At 33.0% G+C, this 25,215-nt stretch overlaps 3 protein-coding genes across 4 annotated transcripts; all 3 read right to left on the reverse strand.

Annotated features, from left to right (window-relative positions):
- Positions 1–212: 212 nt before the first annotated feature.
- On the reverse strand, positions 213–4,128 carry LOC140974214 (3-dehydroquinate synthase, chloroplastic-like). Its single transcript, XM_073437545.1, has 8 exons — positions 3,642–4,128; positions 2,221–2,371; positions 1,962–2,129; positions 1,641–1,867; positions 1,197–1,320; positions 980–1,042; positions 618–761; positions 213–531 (listed from the first exon to the last, which is right to left on the reverse strand). Exons 1-8 carry the CDS (start codon positions 3,974–3,976, stop codon positions 400–402), a joined length of 1,344 nt encoding a protein of 447 aa, XP_073293646.1. The 5' UTR covers positions 3,977–4,128; the 3' UTR covers positions 213–399.
- Positions 4,129–5,079: 951 nt separating this feature from the next.
- LOC140974213 (protein ALTERED PHOSPHATE STARVATION RESPONSE 1-like) lies at positions 5,080–9,154 on the reverse strand. 2 transcript variants are annotated; one of them, XM_073437544.1, is made up of 5 exons: positions 9,010–9,154; positions 8,019–8,886; positions 7,132–7,334; positions 6,708–6,931; positions 5,080–6,124 (listed from the first exon to the last, which is right to left on the reverse strand). In XM_073437544.1, exons 2-5 carry the CDS (start codon positions 8,683–8,685, stop codon positions 5,344–5,346), a joined length of 1,875 nt encoding a protein of 624 aa, XP_073293645.1. In that variant the 5' UTR covers positions 8,686–8,886; positions 9,010–9,154; the 3' UTR covers positions 5,080–5,343. The 2 variants fall into 2 exon arrangements, with proteins under 2 accessions (XP_073293645.1, XP_073293644.1); XM_073437543.1 differs by having other exon boundaries at positions 8,974–9,154.
- Positions 9,155–11,658: 2,504 nt separating this feature from the next.
- LOC140972330 (protein EARLY-RESPONSIVE TO DEHYDRATION 7, chloroplastic-like) lies at positions 11,659–14,212 on the reverse strand. Its single transcript, XM_073434770.1, has 4 exons — positions 13,200–14,212; positions 12,424–12,590; positions 12,081–12,165; positions 11,659–11,992 (listed from the first exon to the last, which is right to left on the reverse strand). Exons 1-4 carry the CDS (start codon positions 14,126–14,128, stop codon positions 11,806–11,808), a joined length of 1,368 nt encoding a protein of 455 aa, XP_073290871.1. The 5' UTR covers positions 14,129–14,212; the 3' UTR covers positions 11,659–11,805.
- Positions 14,213–25,215: the final 11,003 nt, after the last annotated feature.

Genomic DNA, 25,215 nt, shown 5'->3' on the forward strand with positions numbered 1-25,215 from the left:
GATTAATTACATTTACCCATGGATTAATAGATAATTCATTACGGGGCCAATTTTAGAGAACCAAAATAAAAAGTAAATAGTCTAATGGACTTCCCCAATAGTGTGTGTGCATGATTTATAATATTTTGAAATTATTTTAAGAAATGAAAAATGAGATGTCTCAATTGAAAAATAATGTCTCTAGGTGAAAATAGATTACAACCATCAGCAAATTAGTAATCAATGAGAATATCTAATATTACAATACGTGAGTTCTATTACACAAAACTCTCAGTAATGGCATAGGAAACACCTTGTAAAGAAACAAGGAAAAAGAATTCACATAGAAGAATAGATGAAGTTGGCAAGCAAAAATACACACACAAGGACAATGGTTAAATAGCTACAAGCAAGATCAAATCAAGACTTACAAAAAGCACGCAACATGTCGTCGAGGGCCTGCCTGTCGTACTCACCAGTGAAGACACAACTGCCGAGTGGACCTTTCAACAGAATAAGCCTTAACAGACCATCGGCTACCTTCTTATCCACCTGCATTTCATAAAGCAACATTAAACCAAGAACAAAAACGTGAATGTTAACGAGCGTTATATGTGTTTGACTTTGTCCTTTCTTACCGCCATCACAGATTTAAACATGTCTATACTCATTGATTCTGGGGGGGCTGTGGGCAACTTGGCTCGTTGAAATATATTATACACCCGTTTTACCAGTGAATCATCAATCCACCCGAGTCGGCAAGACATGTCAACTGCCATGACCTGAAATTGTAAAATATGGCATCCTTGAGCATAACCGCATAAATAAATTTGTAACCAACCAGTTAAAGCCAGCGGCGGAAAATTTGTTTTCTTATGAGGTTCTAGGTTTGTATCATACAGGGGAGTAGGAGTTCTTTCATGAGGCTAAAAAAAGAGCGTAGATCAATAATATGAAACTGTCATAGTCTATAGAAATTAGAAAGTAACAACCAACATACCGTGCCAGCAGCAACTGCTTCCCCGTGAAGCCACCGCCCATATCCCACACCAGTCTCAATAGCCTGTGAATATCAGTGGATATCTCATCAGAAAATGACTTGATGCATAAAATTTAGAATTCAGGAGTGTGGTGGCATTTCACAAGGAAAATCACATGCAGTGACTGTATTTCTAAAAGTAAATATCATCCGTCAGATATCAAATTATCACACTCACGTGACCAAAAGTGTGACCCAAGTTCAATGTTGCCCTCAATCCACTTTCCTTCTCATCTAGGGACACAACCTCAGCCTTATTTTCGCACGATCGCTTGATAGCATAGGTAAAGGCTCTGGAATCCCTGCAAAAGAGATAACCCTTTTATATTATTATTACAGGCCAAATCATCACCAAACGAAACCAAATACTCATGGACAACAGATAAACAAATTTTATATACAAAAATAAAAATAAAAAATCTTCTATACAAAAGCAGTGAGATTTTCATCTATTTCACTCATTTGATGCAGCTACTCTTTCATTAACGTAGATCTCAGTAATTTAGCGAGGTCTCATTCAACTATTTTTATTATTTCAACGTCCAAACGTCCAACGAACAAATCACATCTTGCCGTTTTAATGGCAACATGAATATGCAACAAACGACTAAATAAATTATACCTTGCCATAAGTGCCTGCAAGTTATTTTCCTGCCACTCAAAAAATTCGGCATCTCGAATAAGCCCATATTTAATAACTTCTGCAAGCCCAGATGCTAGTTCTCGATCCGGTAATGTGTTCAAAGTGTCAGTGTCTATGAGCACACATTGTGGTTGGTAGAATGCTCCAATCATATTTTTACCAAGTGGGTGATTGATTCCAGTTTTACCCCCAACCGAAGAATCTACCTGCAGTGAGAAACATAGCAGAATAACAGTGAAAACTAAATGCTGTAAAATGTGATGAACCATCCGAGATGCAACTAGTCTAACAGCGCCATACCTGTGCCATGACAGTGGTAGGAATCTGAATGAAATTGACTCCACGCAGGTAAGAAGCCGCGGCATATCCACACATGTCACCAATGACTCCACCACCAAGAGCCACAAATGTACAGCGTCGGTCCATTCGTGACTCAATTGCTTTATCAAAAACTTTCATGAGAGTGTCCTATGAAAACATACAATAATGCCAATGCACCTAAGTTGCCGTTGATTAATTGATTCCAGATGATAGTGTCCTAAAAACATAGGATACTTACCATGTTCTTATATTGTTCTCCATCTGGCAAAATTACGCTCTCAACTTTGACATTAGGGTTTCGGTCAGTTAAAGCCCAAATTGTTTTATCAAGATACAATGGAGCGATAGTAGTGTTGGTGACCACCAGGACTTGCTTGCCATGAACATGCCTATAATGTAATAAGTGACTTAACAGTAATCTTATTGTAATAAGATAACAAAGCAAAATCCAAACTCGAATCCTCTTTACATGTGGCGAAAGAAATTGGAAAAAAGTAAAGAACAAAAAAATTGAGAACAAAACACAAAGAATAGAGATAGATAAATATTGATATATTATTATAGTGATATAATAAATACTAAGATTATCATTTTTTCACTTTGTGCCTTTTGGCGTAAGTGAATGCATGGAAGAAGCCATGCACTAACTAGTGGGCTAGGTCTCTCGTCACAGTGGAACAATCCAGTAGCAAAGTAACTTATTTAGATACATTATTAAGAAGTTCATAATGAATCCCATGAACATAGGCAAATAACAAAGATGCATAAATAACAATCAGAAGGTGGTCTTAAAAGTAAAGGGCCAGTATAAACCAGATATTCTAACAATGAAAACCAATTGGAAGAAGATACACACATCGAGCACTTTAGTTTTTATTTCTCCCCACTATGCTTCATGAATAAGATATGGACAATTACAGGAAAAAAAAAAAGAAGACGAAAGAAAAAAATTTCCACAATGAAGATGAATGATATATATCATGATAAACAGTAAGTTGTATAAAATTCGCAAAAGTTTATGACATTCTAACATATATAATAAAGCTGTTAATAAGTATAACTAAAACATTAAATCTGTGTTTTCACATTAAAATATTCTAAAAAAATTCTGTGATATGGAACAAACAAGGGCTTTTTTACATCAAAATAATCACTATAGTTAAGTATTTTTCATGGGTTCATATTTTCCTGTTATTTTTTATATCAATTTTTATATAACATAATATTTACAGATGATATTTGGATTTGGACTGAAAATAATTATGTCACTTCAAATAATTTACATTTCCTTAAACCAATCACTACAATAATTTTAGAACTCATATGCAGGGAAATACTCGAGTGAACAGGGTTGAGGTGAATTACTTCAAATATCATCGATAATCCACATTATGCTAAGTTACTTACTCGCACAGCCTTTCAGAAACAGTTTGAATCACTAAAAAACTAGTCAGTTCATCAATCAAGGGCCATTTTTCCTATTGTTTTTTCAGAGCTTTCTGACAAAAACTTAACAAACAGAGAAAATTCCACAAAATTCAAATAGACGGAAGAAAAGAAAGATAGGGAAAAACCCAAATCATGTGAACCAGCATTGATTACAAACCGATCACCCGTAAATACGGATAATATCAAAGGAACGAAAGAAGAAGCAATTACTTCTGGAGCAGCTGGGGTTGATCGAGAAGGCCGGAGCCGATGTAAATCGGGTAGCTCCGATCGCCCAAATCTACCTCAACGATTGTAGAGGAAGACGAGGTTTGATCCATGACAGGAGCAGCGGGAGTAGCCGAGGCCTTCAATCCAAACATGGCCACACGATTACCACCGCAATAAATATTAGATTCCGAAGATAGACAAGACGAGAAATAGCTTAAAGAACCGGAGGCAGGCAACCGGACGAGCGGATGACTCGAGCTGAGCTTGTTATGGCTGTGAGAAGGGGTTGGCAGAGGAAGCGTGTATTGGTAACAGATGGAGGAAGAAGCAGCCATCGGAGGTGGTTAGAAATGCGGGCGGCGGCAAAGCGGAGGCGGAGTAATAGGATTTGTAACGTCCGGGGAAGTTGAAGTGGATGGTTAGTTGGAGTCGTGTTCGGTGAGTTCTCCGTGGTGGTAGGTGACACGCTCACCAGAGGGGACTTGGATTCACATCCAGGCCATTGGTTTATATATCTATATCTATACTATATATTAAGAATGTCTCTAATAGAGACAAAATAGACACCAATTTTTCTTTCTCATTTTCCACTTATATAATAGGAATATTACAGTTTAGTTTTTTTTTTTGTTTTCTAAATTTAACAAATTTTTTTTTTTAATTCCAACAATTCAAATAGCACTTTAGTCCCTCGNAGTAAGAGTATTATTTTTTATTGTGAATATCGTTAGAGTTGACCCGTCTCACATGTAAAGATTTGTAAGACCGAGCCCTACTTTTCGTGCAATGAGTTTTCCCCTTTCTTTGTTTTGTCATTATTTTCGGTATATCTTATTATAATATTTATATATAGTTTGGTGGAAATAGAAGAGCTATGTATGTAAATTTAGTTTGGTATAATATTTACGGACCTAATCGACTATTTTATATGATTCAAGCTTAATAAATAATATAAATTCGCATAATAAGGAGAAAACATTGGGAGTGTATCAGAAAAAAAAAAACCCTCAAATAATTGCTCTAAAGATTAAGGTGTTGATATTTTATTTAATAGTAAAAATTGTTATTATAATATCGCACACTATTTAATAAAGTAAGATGATCTTATAAAAACTGAATCTGTACGCTTAAGGGGTACTACGAAATCAATCATCAAATTATATATAATCTTCATAAAAGTTTGTGTGAAACTTATCTCATAACTTAATTTTGTGACGCGAATCTCCTACACGATCTATCTAATTTATGAAAAATACTATTTTTTATATTAAAAATATTACTTTTTTATTTTAATTATGCACAGATCAACCCATAATATATCTTACTGTTCATTCGCAACAAATATACAAAATATAAAATTAAAAATACTTCATAATCTAAAAAGTTGGGGAGCAAAAATAATATCGAAGGGGAACGAAGGGAGGAACACAAATTATACAAGTAGATAAAAATATTCAAGATCAAGCACAATCAATCCAAAATACAAGTAGGATTCTCCACACACGAATGTGAGGAAAAAGTTAATATTACACTCTAAAAGATTCTTGAGCATGACCATGGACGTCATTCTAGGCTTCTAGCACGAACCCGCATTGCTCACATTCACCGAAGGCCGTAGAGCCTGAACCGGGGGGTGCAGGGTGATACACATCTGTACATGGGAGTCAAAATTATTGCTTGAAAATCCATCCTTCTCAGCTGTTCAAGGCAAAATCATTTTCACGTTATGCAAGTCATGGTTACTTTTGGCCTGATTGTGTATCGATTCGAACGCCTGTGTACACACGTTGGCAAAACCAGTCATAGCCTGAAACACATGTGGCAACCCCATCTGTAGGTTGTTCATCGTCATAGCCCTCGTCACACTGACTGATTTTTCGTGCTTAGCTTTTTCATCCTCTGCTTTTACCCGTGAAGTCTCAACCTTTACTCTTTTCTCCCGCACAGGGTTTTTACTTGTTTCATTAGAGCAAACTGGTATTGTATATGGACCGTATTTGCTTTCCAGTGATCTAAGCTCCGATGCCTTTTTCTCGAGATCTTTGAATGCCAAATCAGACCTCTTCTTTTGTTTCTGTTCTTCAGTTTGTTGCACTACAATGGCGTGGATGACGGTTAAGAAGCTCTTGATTCCCTCCGAAGCAACCCTGTCGGGGGCATTGTTGATGGCAAGCTGCCACTCTTCGCATAGTGAGTAAACGGCCGAATCTTGTTTCATTTTGTGAAGCGGATTGTTACCGACTTGAAATAGACTGAGGCGGAGCCAGCCAGTGAGCGATTGAACATAATCACGTTGAGCCTTCATAAGGTTACAGAAGGAGAGGTGCCATTGCTGAGCTTTGAGCTCGAGTTGGAGTGTCGATTGTCGATGTATCTCAGAGGTGGGGCTGGAAGACGGGATCGAGCTAAGGTACTTGAGTTGCTGGACGATGTGCGTCTGCACCTGGTGGAACTCATACATGCTTCTCCACATGCACGTTAGCCTGGAAAAATCAAGAGGAAAAAAATGTAGGCAAGCTTAAATAAATAAATCATAGTTTGTAACTTGTAGTCGATATCGGCATTCATCCACTTAAAGTCTGTTTTCTAGAAAGAGAGAAATAGGGTGAAACTTAAAGTTCGAAGTTGTCTAAAGCATAAGGAATGAGTATATTTTTTATCCATTTTCAAGGAAAAAAGTACACATCTGTATGAAAGTTGAAGGGGAATTGGTGTTGGCCCTCTTGACCCGCTTCCTCGACTCACAATTTACCAGATTTCATCAATTTAGAGAAGTCTCATAGAAGCTGGACAAATAAAAGAAGATAACATGTTACCCACTCGAATATTTGCTCGTCATATGTCAAGTGTTCAATCTTCATCAGTGGTAGCTAAATTAACACCACACTTCTATCTATAAGTGAAATGGGGACTATAGGGAAAAATTATGAAACGAGAATAAGCTTTAAAATAAAAGTAAGTTCTATCGATAGCCTAACAATAACGGTTCAATGTCTGGTGTACAAAAACTTTAAATTCCAAAATATAGAGCATGGATTTTTTGAATATGTAGGAAGATTGACTAACCCCTTCACAAGCTCGAGAAGTTGTGGATAAAGCTCTGATTCCCTTAATTTGATAATCTCGGTTGAAGTAGCCTCAATAGCCTGCGAAGCAACCATCATCTGCGATTCCAATTTCTCGACATCCTTTTTCGCCTTCTCGGTTTTAAAATAATCAGCACTCTTCATCTCTACCTTCCTAAGAATAGCTACCTTCTTCTCATGTTCTAACTTCAAATACTCAGCATTCTACAACATCATCAAAGAAAAGTTTTCAACCAGTTAACCTCGCGAACATGATTGTATGATGTACCTTTACATACTAAAATCATATTTGGTTCCAGGAAGTACATGAAAATATATTAATACAAATTTCTTTTTACAAATCAAAATGACGTGGTGTTTTGTCCTGTATTGAGTTCAGCCGCAACATAGATACATTGTGATACCTTAACCTCCTGGTAGAGCTTCACTTCCCATGCATACAACCTCTCGACTGTTGAACAATGAGTCGCTATACCATCATTGCCACGACCAATATTATTTCCACCCGAATCGTCACAAAACTTCCCAAATGCATTCCATTTTGCACTGCTCGAGCCCCATGTCCACAATAGGGGGCTTAAGCTCTTCACATTACCATCATCTTTTCCTGTAGCATAATAAATCCAATACCAATCAAAAGAACATAGAAGGATACACCCACATGGGTTGACAGATAAATTCTAACATAAAACATTGAGCAATCGAGTGTTTGTCCTTGCATCGAATGCTAGTAACAACAATGCAACTCCAGAATCACCCACCCAACAATTGCTTCAGTTTGCAACTATTGAGAATCAAAGATGGTCTAGGCCGTGTCGTTTATGGTCAGCAGTTCACAACTTTTAAACCATGCAACATACCCAACACCATATTTCAATCATAATGACAAATTCTCATAATGCATCCATTCCGGATGGAGAAAACAATTCTTGCTACCCAACAAACATGGCATCAAATTGTCTGAAGTCATAGTCAAGAATATTATGGAAAACAGATTGGAAATATTTTGTGGGCCCACATAGTGAATTATGTTATATATATGGTCGATGCTCCTATAGTTGGAAGATCAGTAACTCTCACGTTAGTGCAATAAACGTATTCAAATAAGTGGTTATTGTTATTTATTTTCAATTAATTCTACACGAATGACGGGCATTATGGTTTCAATAACATATATTTTATTAAATTTCTAACACAAAATTCTTGCAAAATAAAAAGAGACATACATATATACAGTCGATAAACTCGACAACGAAAAAGACATGATCTGGAAATGAGATTATGAAATTACCCGACGATTCTTGGTGACTTAACTGACCAGTGGGGACTTCCAACAGCGACGAGAGTGGACCACCAGCATTGGCAGCATGAACAAAGTAGTCATTGAGTTCTTTGATGATCTCAACCAGATCTTTACTCTTCGTAGAGACCACCACCGCAAGCTCGCTGCTGCTACTGGTGGCTGTCGCCGTCACCACAGACGGTGGGGCAGCCACGCTCCTAGCAGCTGCGGTGACTGTGGCGGCAACATCAGAATTAATGGTGGTCTCCTCCCAATCCTCCTCATCCACAGACCTTGAAGCCGGCATAAAAGGGTCCCAGAAATCCCAGGCAGATGAAGAAGACATCGGAGGCGGAGGCGGCGGAGGGTGGACAACAGAGGAAGTGGTGGTGGAGGTGGTAGTCCAAGAAGTCGGGCTCATTGCTGGTGGTGGGTTGTGAAAAGGAGGGACTCGCACAGGAGTGTCTCGCGGCCGGAGGTGGTGGTGGAGACTGCTCTCTGCGGAGGCGAACTGAAGCAGAGCCGCGCCGGTGGTGCGGAGAGACCTTAAATACAGGCAGTGGGCGGCGGCAAACGAATGTCTCGCCTTCACAAACTGCTTCATGTACCTCTTCCTTGCCTTACATCTCGAAACCATTTCTTCCCCACTTATCAATCTCGAATACCAACAACCCATCTCTCAAATCTCTATTCTCTCACGATACAACAAATAAAAACTCAAACTTTACCGCTAAGATTCCAACATCATTCGAATATTTCCTACCAGTTTCTTTGTTTTCAAATCTCATCACAGTCAAAAAGTAAACAGCCGTGCCAGTAAAAGTACAAGAAATGAGAAGCCACAAACAGGAGAAAGAGAGAGAATCCTGATCTGTACCTGCAAAAAACACATTTGCTTATAATGAATTCAACATTTTTACATAAATACTGGATACCAATTTCAAAAAAAAATACTGAATATTACATAAGCTAACAGAATTTGAAGAAGAAAACAAGTTACAGGCCGTGGATCGACGTTGTACTTCTCATCAATGGGTCGCCATTGACACAAGAAAAAAGGAAAGAAAAGTGGAGATGACGAAGAAGAAGACAATAGTATATTTGGGCACTACAGGAGAAATGAGTTGTTGGACAGAGTGCCAAAATGTTTTACCATTTACTCACTCCTTTTCTCCATATTGCCCTCGCCGAATATATTATATTATTTTTGGATCTTCATTTAATTTATTTATTAATTAAACGTTTAATTATCGAAAAATTTCAAAAAAATGCCTCTGTCAATGTTTCAATTAAAATTCAGTATCTAGCTATTATTTTTTAGAAANTTTAATTATCAAAATCCAATTTAATAATTAAACTAAAAAAATCATAATCCATAGTTTTACAACTAATATCGTATCAAAACGAGTAAAAAATAATTATTATTCATGTTACAAAATATGTATCTAATCAATTAAAATACAAGAAAAGTAAACGTTTATATTTATATATATATATATATAATTAATGATAAAGAATTTTTTATATATATTTTAAGTATATAGTCATATTATTTATATAATATATTATGATAATTCAAAAGTAAATAATAAAAGGATTAGAATATCAAATCTAGACTACTGTTGGAGCATTAAATGTTGTTAAAATAAGTAACAATTCAAATCCATAATTTTAAAATTAGTGGGTGAGCAAATTAGAGAGGACATTTACATAATTTTACCGTCTGAATTTTGGATTTTCTTTTTTGAATTTTGAGGAAGTAAATTGGGAAAAAACAAAAGCAATTACCAATCACTGTGACAAGATTTTATGGTGTGTCAGCAAGGAGAGAATGGTAAATTCAGTGACAGAGTGAGGGTAATTTTGTCAGAACATGGAATTCCAAGGGACTGAATCTGAATGTATGTTTGAGTAATATAATTATTTATTCAAATTGGGAGGGAGTGCCGAGGAGTCGGTTGAGGTGTAAGTATTAATCAATGTAAATGGAAAAATATATAACTCAAATTTTTTTTTTTTTTTTACATATTTACGATAAGTTTGAACACAAAGTTATAGCTTAAAAAAACCATTTAAATAAATTTTATTATTTTTTAAAATATTTTAATTAAAAAATTAGAAATAGTTTTAATGTTTAGATAAATGTTGAAAATATTTTGGTTTTTATTTTTAAATAGAAGTTGAAGCTGAAGCTTAAAAGCTAAAAATTTAACTTCAAAAAAACACTTTTTAAATGTTTTTTTTTTAAAATTTTACGTAACAAAATAATATGTTTTTGAAGAAAAATATTTTTTAAAACCTCAACTTCTCCAAACAAACAAATTTTTAATAATATTTTATCTTTTCAATTTTAATTAGTATATACTTAATAATTAAATATCGGAAAACACAATCATCTTTTAAATGATTAAAAAATTAGAAAGCGTGAAGATTGTTTATAAATCTTATTTTTTCAATTGTTCAATTTGTACGAAAGACAAACAAGTTTATATGATTCGTGTTTGGAAAAATACTTATAATTTTTTTATAAAAATGTTTTTTTAAAATATTTTAATTTTTTTTTAAAGAATAGATAAGTTATTGAACAACTATTTTATATATAAAAAAATATTAGAGTTGAAAAATGATTGGAAAATTATTTAAAAACGATTTTATTGTCAAAAATAAAAAAGAAGATGTTGGACTGTTATTCTATTAAAAAAAAATTTAATTCTCGTTTAACTCGTGTTTTTTTATTTTAAAATTTCAAAAAACACTTCTCAATTGTTTTTAAAAACTATACATGGAAAAAAAATTTAAAAATATTATTCAAAAACGTTTTACCAAAATCTTGTTCAAACACACACTTTAAATTGTTTCCCTTACAAAACACGAAAAATATTTTTAAAGTACTTATCCAAACTAAACCATATTTTGGAGTATTTAGTTTTTAACATACTATTAATTATTTTAAGTTAAATAAAAAATAAAAATAAAGTGTTACTGCCTTCGTAAATTTTGTGTGTGGGAGGAAGTGAATGAGTAGTGGTTATTTTAGGAAAAGAAATTCAAATAATGTGAAAGCTTTAATATTTTATTTTCTGAAAAGAGACATATATNATTTGAACTATGTCATTTGTTTGACTAATCTCGTGATTAATATAGTAAATTTTACTTGTCTTGTATCGTCATTTACAATGAAAAATCATAAAAAAATATTTTCATGTATTATACCTCAAACAATTAAGCGGAAAGACAAGATTTTTGACACTTTTTGTTGTATATATTAAGTTGATATCAGACATAATGTCTTCTTATAGCTCGTGCTGCTTCTAGGTATTGTTTTTGTCTGAGTACGATAGCAATGAACAAAATGACGAGATAATCATCAAAAAGTTCTAAATTTTATATAAAATTTCGTTTTCTCAAACATGTTGGACCAAAATTATTTATGGTAATTTCACCCATACAAGGGGTGAGACTACGTCATGAGTTCTTTTCCAGGTGTAGCATAGACCTCTCAATTCGAGACTTAAAAAAAGGAGGTCACTAGAGCTTGGGCTGTTTGCCTCGTTGGTAAAGCTCACATTTCCCTTTGTTATAGGTCCCAAGATCGAGACCTCCCCTCCCCTAGAATAGGATTTAAAAAAAAAAAAAAGAAAAGAAAAGAGGAGGTCATTATATACCTTAAAGCCACAAACACTTTGTGCCCATCAGCTCCTCCGGTACAAACTACAAACTAATGAGAAAGCAGAAAAATTTAGAACCATGACATATATATGTACAGAAGTAGCAAAAAAGTATCACGTATGTCGTCTTATTTGGAACTCTTGCCCTTCTTTTTAGCAGCTGATTTAGCAGCGGACTTGGCTAAGGAAGTTGGCTTTAGTACACTTTTAGGATTCAGTGCTTGCCGAATCTTGAACACGGTCCATGCGGTTCCTATGGCATGTCCTGCAGCATCTAGCCCCTCACTTGCTGCCTTTGCGGCCTCTTCACCATACCTGATGAAAGAAAAAACAAAGCCGAAGATGAAAAGCAGAACAGAAAGCACCGCTCATTTTACGGTGAGATCAAATATGACAAATCTACCTGTGGGTGACAAGTCCAGTCGTGACGGTGGAGGAGGTTGCCATAACATTCTTCCCGGCTACTTCAACCGCATCACAAATTTTGCCTGTTTTCGAAACCATTGTGGGTTTAAATTAAGGAAACAGATTTTTAAAATGAGTTTTAAGTTAGTTTCAGATATACGTAATGTTGATACAGATACATATAAAATAGGAGCCAATATACCAAACGAACCCAAGAATCTGGAATGGCTGCTACACAATGATATGCCATAAAACTTAGTAAATATCAGCTTCACCTTAATGATACAAATCATCATCGATCATGTTAAGCAGAAAGTTGAGTGGATAGAAATTAGACATACTAAATCCATCCAGAGAAGCAAGAACAATTTCTCCAGGCAACAGCCCAAAGAACTTCTTTCCTACTTTAGAGTTTGCTACAGAACCAGTAAAGAATCCGGAAACCTTCACAACTCCTGTAAGTACTCCACTTGCTACTTTTTCTGTCATCTTTGTCACCTTCTTAACCCTGGAGAGTACAAGCCGACCTTGAAACAGTTAGGAAGTCAGCACAAGGGAGGGAGTGATGATCCAATAAAAAATAAAATCAAGTGTCATACATAATTTTTCTAAACATATAGTTTTCGTCCCCATCGAATTAATTAATGAGCAGCTTTACTAAATTCTTGGATCATCTAAAGAAGTACTAGAGAATGCATCTAAAGCAAAACAAGTTGATGCTGACTGTCTGTATCAAAGGCCCACAAGGTGTGTTCTTGTGCATAGATGCAATGCAAGCAAGTTGCAGCCCTTGAATGAGACATGCCGTAGCCTTTGTTGAGCACGAGCCTTGGCGTGCTTTAAAGGCGTGACTCACAAAGTAACAGCCATTAATTTCAGAGACAGATTAACAAATATTTATTGTCACGTTGTTCAACATCTTATTAAGTACATAGCGGATGATATGTGATGAAACATCTTCAGATGTTTAGAATCAGAGTGCATGATCCCGTAGAACGTCTCACTTCGATAAAGCACGTCTTATGAACTATGATACTCATGAACATTTCTATTCACCCATCAAACAACTAATCTAATCTAAGTATCTAACCAAATAAATGTATTAATAAAAACAGACCTTTTGATTCTCTTCAAAGTATTGGGATCAATCTCAGATTTCCCTCCAGAAGCCATTCTTTTTTTCAGAAACTCGTTTCCCCATTTCAGTCTATCCACAGTCACATCTCCACACCACAGTACTCCCTTAATCAGCTGCCCTGATCCTGCGGCGATAAGCCTAGCCGCAGTCCCACTATACTCCTCCACATTCGGCGCAAGTGTGGTCCAGTAAGCGGCGCACTGCCCCTCCACCGCTTCCTTCTTCTTCTCATCCGTTTTTAATTCTCCTGCCATGACCTCACCGACCTCCACCACAGCCGCCACTGCCTTCTCCTCGATTTTCTGCACGGAAAAATTACAGTAGGTATCCAAAATCACATCCAATTCCTTAAGCAACGATTCCTGCCCTTTGGAAACTATCGTCAACCCGTAGTTCAACATATCATTTCCAGGGTCTTTCTTTTTCTTGCGTTTCTCCTTCTTTTCGTCATCGCTAGAGTCCGAATCCTCAGCTTCACACGGGGGTTTGAAGGAGAAGAAATAATGCGAAGGGTCGAGCTTGACGGCGGCGAGGTCCTTGGTTAAGGGCCACTGGATTTCGTCGGAGACGGAGGCGAGAGCAGCGACAGTGTTGATCCCCTGAAGGAGGCGGAGGATCTGGAGATCACCAGTGGCAAGCTCGACGGAGTAGTGTCTGTCGATCAAGTGAAGCATGGCGCCGGGGATTGTGATGAGGGGTTCCTCGATGGATTCGACTGGGGCGGATGGGGAATATGGGTTGGTTCCAGGGTCGTTGGAGTCCGGGAAAAGGTTCTCCACCAGGTCTTTCATATCGATGGTGGGGTAGAGGGATGAATGGGGCGGTGCGGTTGGGTTAGTTTCGTGATTCGAGGTGGACAATTGGGGGTACAATGGGGTAGGGTTAGGGTCTGGTTCCTGGGACGCCATTGTTGAATCAAGATGCGAGCTTTTTAGCCTTCTGTTCAAACAGACTAGTCTAGGGAAGAAACAATCAAAGAAAATATGAATATTCCCGCGCAAATATCGCTAAAAGTTACCTCACAACACGCTTTCTAATTTCAATATCGCTTCTAGTGAATCGCAAAAATATATTAAAAATTTCAGGGGGACAAATTATTATTATTTTTTTAATAATTTGGTTGGATAAAGTACAATTAATCTTTATTTTATGGTAAGTAAATCTTGTATGTAACAAAAATTAGACTATATTTGTGTAACATGAATTGCTACACAAAGTGGGGCGGAGAATTTTGAAAATATACATGTCCGAGACATTCTACAATGCAAACATCCCCTATGAAACAGCCAACGAATCAAATAGTCTACATGTATTCCCGGTCCAAGGAAGAGATCTTCGTTCTATCATTTATTCTTTAATCGATAACTCCAAGAAAGGATCAAGCACTACTCTTGCTATCAAAGGGTGGAGATTCTTGGCTCTTTTCCAAATGTTAGGAGGAAAGTCCGGATCTCCATGCATGGGACCGAGCTCGACTGTAAGACTTGACATGTCAATAGGACCGCCTCTGATTGGAGCTGCTGCTGCTGCCTCGGCTCCTACTTCGTCTTTAACTTCCCATATCTTTTTCTTTATCTCAGGCTTTGATTTGCTGATAAGCTTGTTTCCTTGAGCGTCTTTATCTAACATATGATTTCAAGTCAATACCAAAAGCATAAAAAGATTCATGTGCTATAGTTAACACTGGTTTATTAAAATTTCACTAAGGACCGCTGCCATTTTCTTGTGTTTTACATAAAAGTACTAGCTACTTCCATTGGCTTCTGCTCCTTTCACGTGAGCAGCAAAGTTGAGGGACAAGAGAAAAGTGTAGACGTTGAAATTAATGGAGAACACACTCGAACCAAAGTAATTAAACACTGTTTGACGTGTATGCTTTGGAAAATAAGCATCAAATCATATCAAGAGGGGAATGAAATTGATTGATCTTAAGAAATACATAAAGAGCGAAGAAATTGCTTCAATATCAACGGCTGAGAAAATTTAGGGATGATGAAGCGGAAAGAAGGCAAAAAAGATAGAAAGGATCCCAAAAGAAATTCCACCTTAATCTTGGATAAAAATAAGCTTGCATTTGTCAAAAGTTAATACTCGGTGCAGCATAAAACATACAAACCTTCTTTTCCAGCAAACATCCTCTTCAGTTCAACTTTGGTCAGTGTTGAATAGGATCAGGATCTTCGCCAGCCTGGGCCAATATGTTCATGAATAAGTCATGCAATGCATATATGGCAAGAAAATTTTTTGAAAGGACCTAGATAACACATGAGAGGTATATATGTTTCTACATGTCTTAGTGTCATTCCCCAAGAAGGAAAAACATGCTTAATATTTAGGTGTAAATTTGCTCTCACTCATGCCAATGACATGAAACACAGATACAATCATGAATTTAATTATAAACACAACTGCAAGTAAATTGAACGAGTCACCTCTTATAAATGGGCCAAACGTAGGAGCACACTTCCATCGACCAAATACTGAAAAAGTGAAACTGAAGGATCAGTGGAAATAAATTATTCACAGAACAGATGCAAATAAAAAACAATGATCACCTGAAGTGTTGTTAATGCAACATTAAGAGGTAAGTTACGTTATAGTTTGCTTTCATGGTAGTTGCCGTTGTCAGATGAGAAGATTTCCAATATTCAGGGTTCTGCAGGAGCCATTTCGTATAATCTTGTCGTCAAAGATTCCATGGAAACCATTGTTGACTCTCAATTTGTTGAAGAGGTAATGTAACGAGTAACATTAGAAAGTTCTACTGGCCAAGAAATCTATTCTCCTCTTCTTTTAGCCTTTCACATGAGGTATATTCGGTCGCTAGCTTAGAAACTATTACTTTCCACATTATGATACACCTTTAGATAAAAATTCACAAATTTTGAAGCATTAATATAATTAGGGGTGATCTTTTGACTGCCCTGGAAGCGACTAAGTCGTTCTGTTAATGAATTCAAAATATTTTATTGGGATATTTTTTTTAAAAAAAATACAAGTTTTACAGATTGAAATGACACTAAATTGAACAGAAAGCAAAACAATCAAAAATCTTATAATAATTTCAAAGATCCAAACTATGTTTAGCTTAATTAGAATGACATATCTTTGAAAAATAAGATTTTTTTTTTTACAGTGAATGCAAATTCAATCGGAAGACCTAAGAAGATGAGCTATTTGCAGTTATGGGATATCCTATGTAAACTGGAAGTTTTATGACTAAATATGGATTTTTTCTGCACGCAATAAGCTCAGTGATGCATTTCGAGAAAACAATTCAAAGTTGCTGTATAACAACTGAAACCTCACAATGATCAACCACAAAGAGGAGAAAGGAAAAAATTGTGTAATGTGATATCCTGTAAGAGTCCGGGTCATGGATGACCAGGAATATTATATGAATACCCAAATTAAGGTAATTTTGCAGGAGGATTTCTTCAGGAACCGGGCAGGTGAACGCCCGGTACATTTTTAATGTCCGGAACATTTTCTCCCCGGGTTATCAGTAAGCCCGGGCTCTCATACAAGTTTTCGGGAGGTTCTCTAGCCGGATTACCTCGAAAATAGCACTGCACTCAAGTGCATAAGTATGAGATACTCTATATATCAGAATTGCAGGGGTATGGTGTGTCAGAAAAGTTGTCAGAAGTAGGGCATGAACAGTTATCTTATCATAATTAGTAATTTGACACTAAAACAAGGTAATCATGAGATTTTCTTCTTATAAATAACAGGTATGTTTTACATAATAAGAATCGGCATTTTTCAATTCGAAGCTTTTGGCATTCACGTATATTCTCACTATACAGCCTTTTACCCCTTCATCTTCACCTGCTGACTTAAGTATGGGAGTGGCTACGCCGTACACCCCTCCGACGCCAATTCACGAGTTCATTTCCTTGTTTGCAGGTTACGGTGGAAGACATAACTTACAGATATACCTTCCTCACAGACTATATTCTCTTGCTCATTTTCCCTAAACAAAAAACTCTTATCTAATTCAGTTGATTGTCCCGACTCAGCTCACTCTATTCAACCGGATCGCATCATGTAACTCATTGGAATCCTGACAATATCAATTCTTGTCCACCCCAGTGAATTGTACACTACAACAACCTGAAAAGAGCGTTATGCCTTGCCACCTTAATTGGTATAACAACGCTGTTTATAGCATGTTGAAAAATGAGCTTACACAGAAAAAAGTTCTTACCAAACTCTTTCCTTTAATTTGGAGCATCCGCTCCAAATTAAAGGAAAAAAGCATTCTAATATTTGTCGGAAAAAATGAAAAAAAAAATTGAATAAATTTATTCTTAATAATCAGAATTTTAACTAAAAATCCAAAAATAATAGCTACTCAAAGAATTATTATTATTAAATAATAAAATTAATAATTATTGATGCTTTAGGGATGGGGTTTTTGGAGTAGAGGCTAATGAATTGTCCCCTAAAGCTATGTTTGGTAGCCATGATAAGGGAATGATTATTAAATAATCATCACTTATCGTTCATTTTTTATTTAGTATGCAGACCCTTGATTATAATTGAAAGCCCTCATTATTCATGTTATTTGTGTGATTAAATATCCCTTCTCAAAGGTGTGATAATGTATAATTCTTGAATAGTGATCATGATAAGATTGTATATTGACTATAATATCCTTGAATTGTCTTCTTCAATATAATATGAAAATTAAAATTAATGAAAATTTAATAATTAATTTAATATTTAAATTTTTATTATATTTTTTTATAAATTAATTTCATATATTTTATTATTTTCAGTCCTTTTAAAGAAAATAAATTGTAATGCAAATCTATCTTAAATTAAATTTTTATAAATTTGTAATGTTGTTAATTAATTCTTTTATGAAAATAAATATTTATTAAATTCTAATTTATTTTGTTTAATGATTTAAATTAATTTGAATAAATTCAAATTATAATTACAAATATTTAATTATCTATCAAATTATTTTAAGAATATTTATAATTATTTTTAAAAAACAATAATATTGTAAGTATTACTAAACTTTATTTAACATTTACATTCAAAATATTATTACTATTTTAATTATTAAAGTAAATGGATATTCACAAATTTATTTCTAATAAATATATTTAAATTAATTTTATTAAATTTAAATTATAATTATAAATATTTAATTAACTATCCAATTATTTTAAGAATATATACTTAATTAGCACTTTGAACATTTTGGTCATTATAATAAAATTTGCAAAATTAATCAATCATTTTAAAATCATAACAAACACCATGTTATTTATCCCACCATACTATTAATCCATATATCTAATTTTTTAATCATTGTAATTACTAATCATTTACTTATTTCATCACAGATACCAAACGGAGTCTAAGACTATGTCACAACTAATCTTTTACTTTTAGTCCAAGTAAGCTTGTAGGACACTTGTCAAACTCGGCAGGATGAGTTTGGACTATCCAAGCCCATGAACTACATGCACAATGTGGTGGGATCGATCGAATATCCAATATTATCGATTTATGACTTTAAATAATTCGTTACTACAATGTAAAGTTCAAATTAAATTATCAACTCATTAAATCAATTTTGTAACACTTCCACTTTATTTTAGCAGTTATACTCTCTATGCTTAGTCTGTTTACTGTATAAATAAAGACCTTAAATATATAATAGTATATGAAAAATAATATTATACGTATAATGGTTTCAATGAAACAAATAGGAATGTAAGGCATTTAGAAAATTAATCAAAATGTGTGCATTGATTTCACGTCGATTTGTATCACAAGCTCTGTAAATAATGATTAGGTAGGGAAGCATTGTTTCAATAGGATGGAATTTTGTTTGGACTGGCAATTGCCATCTCTAATGTTTGTATTTTCTCAGATTCTTCCGAGGCTGTTTGCTTAGATGTTAATCCAGATGAGTAGCTTGATCCAGTAAGGGTTCTAGCCTTATATGTCAATTTTTTGCTTCTGGAAACTAGTTTTATTTCCATTAAACATATGTATTACTCGGTCAACTGTGTGGTTCATTTTCTAGCTCGCAAAACATTAGATGTTTCTCTAGATTTCCAATAGCTAGATGGAAATATTCTATCTTGGTTTTCTTGTGTTGTTCTTCGGGATCTCCTAGATTGATTTTATTTTATTTTATTAATGTTAAAAAAAATCATTATATTTTTCAAGTACTAATAAATATTTGGGCGGCGGTAAACTTTTGCCATAAAAATATATAATCTTGAACACTTTAACGCAAAACCAAAAAAGAAAAAATATTCTGCTTAGAATATGTATGAAAGCTTTGTGAGTGCTGTCAAAAGGTGAGGATGAGATTCCCTTCGAAGCATCAAATTAACCAAAAGTTTATCTTCATTTATGTTTGTGATCTTGCCTTCTTGTACAGCTGCTCAATTTTTGTGATGAACTCGATCGATCATCTATATAATCTTGTACAACTGCTCAATTTTTGTAGATCTTGTATTTGTGATGAACTCGATCGATCATCTATATAATCTTGTACAGCTGCTCAATTTTTGTGATGAACTCGATCGATCATCTATATAATCTTGTACAACTGCTCAATTTTTGTAGATCTTGTATTTGTGATGAACTCGATCGATCATCTATATAATCTTGTACGACTGCTCAATTTTTGTGATGAACTCGATCGATCGAGTTCATGTAGCTATTGTTGCATGTATTTTTTAATGTAAGATGTTATGTAATATGTAGGAGGTGTGATGCTAGAGATTTTGCATAGAAGTTAATGTAGATTGAATTGATATCACCAGGAAAACTTAAAATAACATGAAATCCTACATAAGATTAATACCTTTTGATTAAAAAAAACCTTATATTTTATATAACATGTATAAATCTCCTGAAAATGAAAAATAAATAAGTATAAATATGATTCTGATTTAAATATATAATGTTTTAAAAAACTAATGTTTTTTTAATCATAAAAACTACTGATTTTATAAAAAAGGAGTTTTGTACCGTTTTTAATTTTCTTAAGGTCATCAACGTAATTTGATTCAAAAAAATGTGATAGTAAAATCATTTTGTGTGTGTCACAAAAACTCATTTGAAACGGTCTCACGGGTCAATTTTGTGAGATGAATCTTCAATCCGATCCGATTCATGAAAGTATTATCTTTTACATTAAATATAAATCGAGTTGACCCGTCTCGGTGAAATTGATTTGTGAAACCCGTTTCACAAAATACATATTCTATGTGTATATATAATGCATACAAATATAGGCATTTTAGCAAGAATAACTAAATAGTAAAAAAAACATGTCAAAGATTTCCTTTATTTAATCTCTTTCTCCGACAAAATAATTTATTAGCGAAGTTTCTCCTTTCTTTTACTCTCACACGAGTTGGGAATAAAATTAATTCACATATCCCAATCTCATATGAGTCGCTCATATTTTAACGAAATTTGACATAATATGTTGATGATCTAGAAATAACATAAAAAATTCTCAATAATTTTTTACCATTGGATGAAATATTTGTTGGAAATTTTAATAAAAAATTAAAGGTTGAATAAAAAATTATGTCTCATGAATGTGGAAGTGTCTTTTGGCTCTCCACATTCTTGAGTTAATTGAAGAGTTTTGACTCTTCATATTCTTGAGTTAATGGGAAGATTAATTGAGTTAATTAATCTTCCATGATTCTTGGTGTGCATTTTGGGGCTTATAAATAGTGGGTTCATTTCCTCATTTCAAGTACATGAAATTTTCTCTCTTTCAAGCTCTCTCTTGCATTACATATTGTTATCTTTCCATTTGGCCTCTCGTAAAATCTCGGTGATAAAGTAAAGGTACGTTTTCAGTTCGCCGTAGTAGTGTCTCGTGCTAGGTCACTGCTGGTTGTTCCGTTGTATCCTGGGAAACAGACGTCCGCTGAAACCTCGAAACACATACCGGAGAGGGCGAATCTGTTTTAAGGAAACTGTACATGCTACAGGCCTCGGTTTGGTTTTGTTTTCTTTTACATAATAGTCATACTGTAAACATCACACTTGTTTCGGTTATTACTTTATCTCTACAAGTTTGTTTTTACGCTACTGGTTTTAGCAATTTTTCTAACAATATTGGGATACTAACATTTTGGTACGATGAAATGTGATATTAGGACCGTTAGATTGTAACTGAATGGCGTAGATAGATTTAAGGGTGGAAAAAAATATCGAATTTTCGATATACCGAGAATACCGTACCAAAAAAATGTCGGATTTATCGAATTTTCGGTATACCGAATATGTCGGTACGGTAACAATATCGAATTTTTTGATACGGTAACGATATGCAATTTGAAAATTTCGGTATATACTGAAATACCGGAAAAAAATATACAAAATTTTAAAATATATAATATTTTAAAACAATAAATTTATAAAAATTTTAAAATGTAATGTTTTTTTCGGTATAAAACGGTATATACCGATATCGTACCGAAATTTCGGTATACCGTACAATTTCGATATGATAGTTATATGTACCGGAATTTCGGTATAATCGATATGCTAGTTATATGTACCGAAATTTTCAGTATACCGAAATTTTCGGTACGGTATCGGTATGTATTTTTTTATACCGTAATTTTCGGTACGGTATACGATATAAAATTTTCGGCACGATACGGTACGATATACATTCATCTAGGTTGACGAGCTAGCTTTTGAAAACTATTGATAAAATCTCGATAATTCTTTGTATTCATTCTATTGCAAACAATTTTATCTAGTTCAAAATTCCTTGTAATTTGTAATGTTAATCTAGAAATGCAAAAAATTATAAAATACCGTAAATTATAAAAACGACAAAAAAGTACTTACTTTAATAATTATTTTAATTAAATAAAAAATATATTTAAATTCTTGTTTTTAATAAAATATATTTACATAAAGAATAATCAACACTAAAAAGTATTTTAGAATATACAACGTATATATAGAGTTATTGTATCTTGACAGCAGTAAATGCCTGAAAAAAGGATGGGATACTTTGATATTAGGTAAAGAAAAAGAAATTTAATTTTTTTAAAAAAATTTATTTGCATGAATCGAATTTATTTCCACATTTTTTAGCTTTGGCATGAATAGGTGTAAGCATTAGTTCCGTTAAACCGAATTAATTTGAAATTTTGATTTGATTTATTCAGATATTCAATTTAAATTAAAAAAATATCAGTTCGGTTTAAATTTTTTATTCAAGTTTATCTAGTTAACATCGATAAAATAAATAGAATATATAGGTCGATAATCGAATCGATCGAAAGGTCAACCTAATCATAAATATTACAAATGCCAAAGCACTTTTTGATACGAGGAAATATAAACTGTGGATAGTAAAACTAGAGTGATTACTCTTAGAAATATTCCACTGGTTTAAATATCCGCAAACCCATTATTAAAACAGTGACCAATTAAAGAAAAGATAAATGTAATTATTGTTAAGTCATCCCTTTTCTCTGGTTGCCTGATTAATACAAACTTTTAAGTACAATTATATATCCAAAATTATTATATCATCTTCAAATAAATCATTTCGAAATTAAAATGTCTTCCTATTCCATTACTTCTTACGAAATTATAGGTTGGTATAAAAAATTATTTTATACGTTTTGAAATTTATAATTTTATATTATATAAATATTCACACTCCATTTATTGTATCGAATTTATTGATAAAGTTGAATATATGTGTGAAAATAATATAATTTTCACAAAATTTATTTTCACAAAATTTAAAATTAGATATTGGAATCGATATTATATTATATAACCTTTAAATTTTCTCACTTGATGAACGCGAGATATATATGTAAAATTAGAAAATTATTAAAATTTTAAAATTGTTAAACGGTAAAACTATATTTTTTATTATTAATTTTTTTAATATATTATTTTTCTAGAATAAAAACAACATAGAAAATTTAGAAGTAATATAAAAATTTAATCGAAGTTGGGGAAAATTTGGTGGCCGACAACCTCTAATTTTAAAATATATATCATTATGATGATTTCGCTCCAACTACCATGGATTATTTATATTATATACTTCTACACTTTTAAAGATATCTAATGGCACTAAATAAATTGGGAGATCAAATTATATATAATATCCATAATGATATAAAAAAATTCAATAAACTAATTTACAATATCGAAGTGTAACACTTAAATAGAAAAGTAATTAAAATTAGATGCATCTAATTAAATATTGCCTAAAATAGTAGCTTTTAATTTTGGATTAAAATAAAGTATTAATATAATCTAATATAAGAGGAAAACTATTCTTCTCCGAGTCCTATATGACATAGTTTGGTACACATGATAGGATAAACATGTGATAAATAATATAAGGATAAGTTAAGGATAAATAAGATGTAAGATATTATATTTAATATTTGATATGATTTTAATAAGAGTGATTAAATTTATATATTAGATTGTAATGACAAAATTAACCTTATCATAATAAATTTTATAATTTCAAAGTTGTTGTTTGAGTTCATATTTTTTATCTGTTCATGCGCCGATAGTGCTTGCATGATTTATTTATTTTTACCAAATTTTATATATCATATAATATGATAATTGAGCATTTGATTTTGTGAGTCAAGTCAAATATCAATTTTTAAGGTTAATCGAGTGATACTAATAATTTTATTGAGATTTATAAAAATTATTTATATAATTATCTCGAATTCATTTATATAATTATCATATTACATAATATATAAAAATAAATAAAGATATTTATTTGATTTTAATTTCTACCTACTAGCATAGATTTATAAAAATTATTTATAAATTGAGGGTAATTAAGTCATTTGTAGTGTATTTTATCATTAAATTAAAATTATCACAACTATTAGAAGGGACATTTTATCCTTCTAAAAAATTATTTATCAAAGGCTCATGATATTATCATGGGTTTTTTTAAAAAAAGATACCAAACATAGGATAATGAGGATTATTTATCAATACATCCCTTATCTCATGTACCAAACTATGCATATATGAACTACTACTAGCTAGTTGTAAACTGAAATCGAAATCGAAAGTTTTTATTATTTATTTTGGAATTATTCTATTTTTTGTATAAGAAATTTCTATATTGTAATTGTTTCTATATTTTATTTGCATTAAAAATATATAACTATGTATATTAGAGATGAGATTGAATTTCAAGGAAAAAAGCCAATAGAATCATATTTTAATTACTAACTCGTGTTTTGTGATTTTAGAGGATTATGATATCGACCGGACTATATATTTACATAAGGGTTTTTCAAAAATTTATTATCTTGTTAGTTTATCAAAATTATTGGTTTAATGAAATGACCCAAGTTGGGGATAGAAAAAATAATAATTTTTTAAAGATATTGTTAGTTTAGATATGTTTTTATTTTAGTAAAATAAACAGAACCATAATTAATCTTAACTTTATCCACTTTTATTTTTAATTAAAATTACATATTCATAGTATTTTGTATTTTAATAATTAAATAAAACAGATCATTTGATTACCTCGTGGTTGTACCGTCATTTTTTCCAACCTTAAAATTTTAAAAATTATCCGTTCGAATTGATTTAAATCATTACAAAACCCGAAACCGAAACCGAAATAGAAACTAGAACCGAAACTAGAATCTTGTTCAAGTTATTCGGGTACAATTACAACCTTTAACTTAATCAAAACCGTCGATTTTCGAACCACGATCGGTGTAGCTATTATAACTACGACATAACAAACTTGACAACTAAATACAAAAAGGTCATTTGTTATGAAATTTAAGCCACATTTTCAAAATAATAAATAAATCAATGAAATTATATTTTTACTATTGACAACGGCTCTTTGAAAAGACCGTTGCTCAATTATTATCATATATATATATATATATATATATGATCCGAATTGAAGTTCATATAAGTTGGATCTTAGAGAGGCACACAA

This window comes from Primulina huaijiensis, chromosome 3 (genome assembly GCF_012295235.1).
Source record: "Primulina huaijiensis isolate GDHJ02 chromosome 3, ASM1229523v2, whole genome shotgun sequence".
Lineage (NCBI taxonomy): Eukaryota > Viridiplantae > Streptophyta > Magnoliopsida > Lamiales > Gesneriaceae > Primulina > Primulina huaijiensis.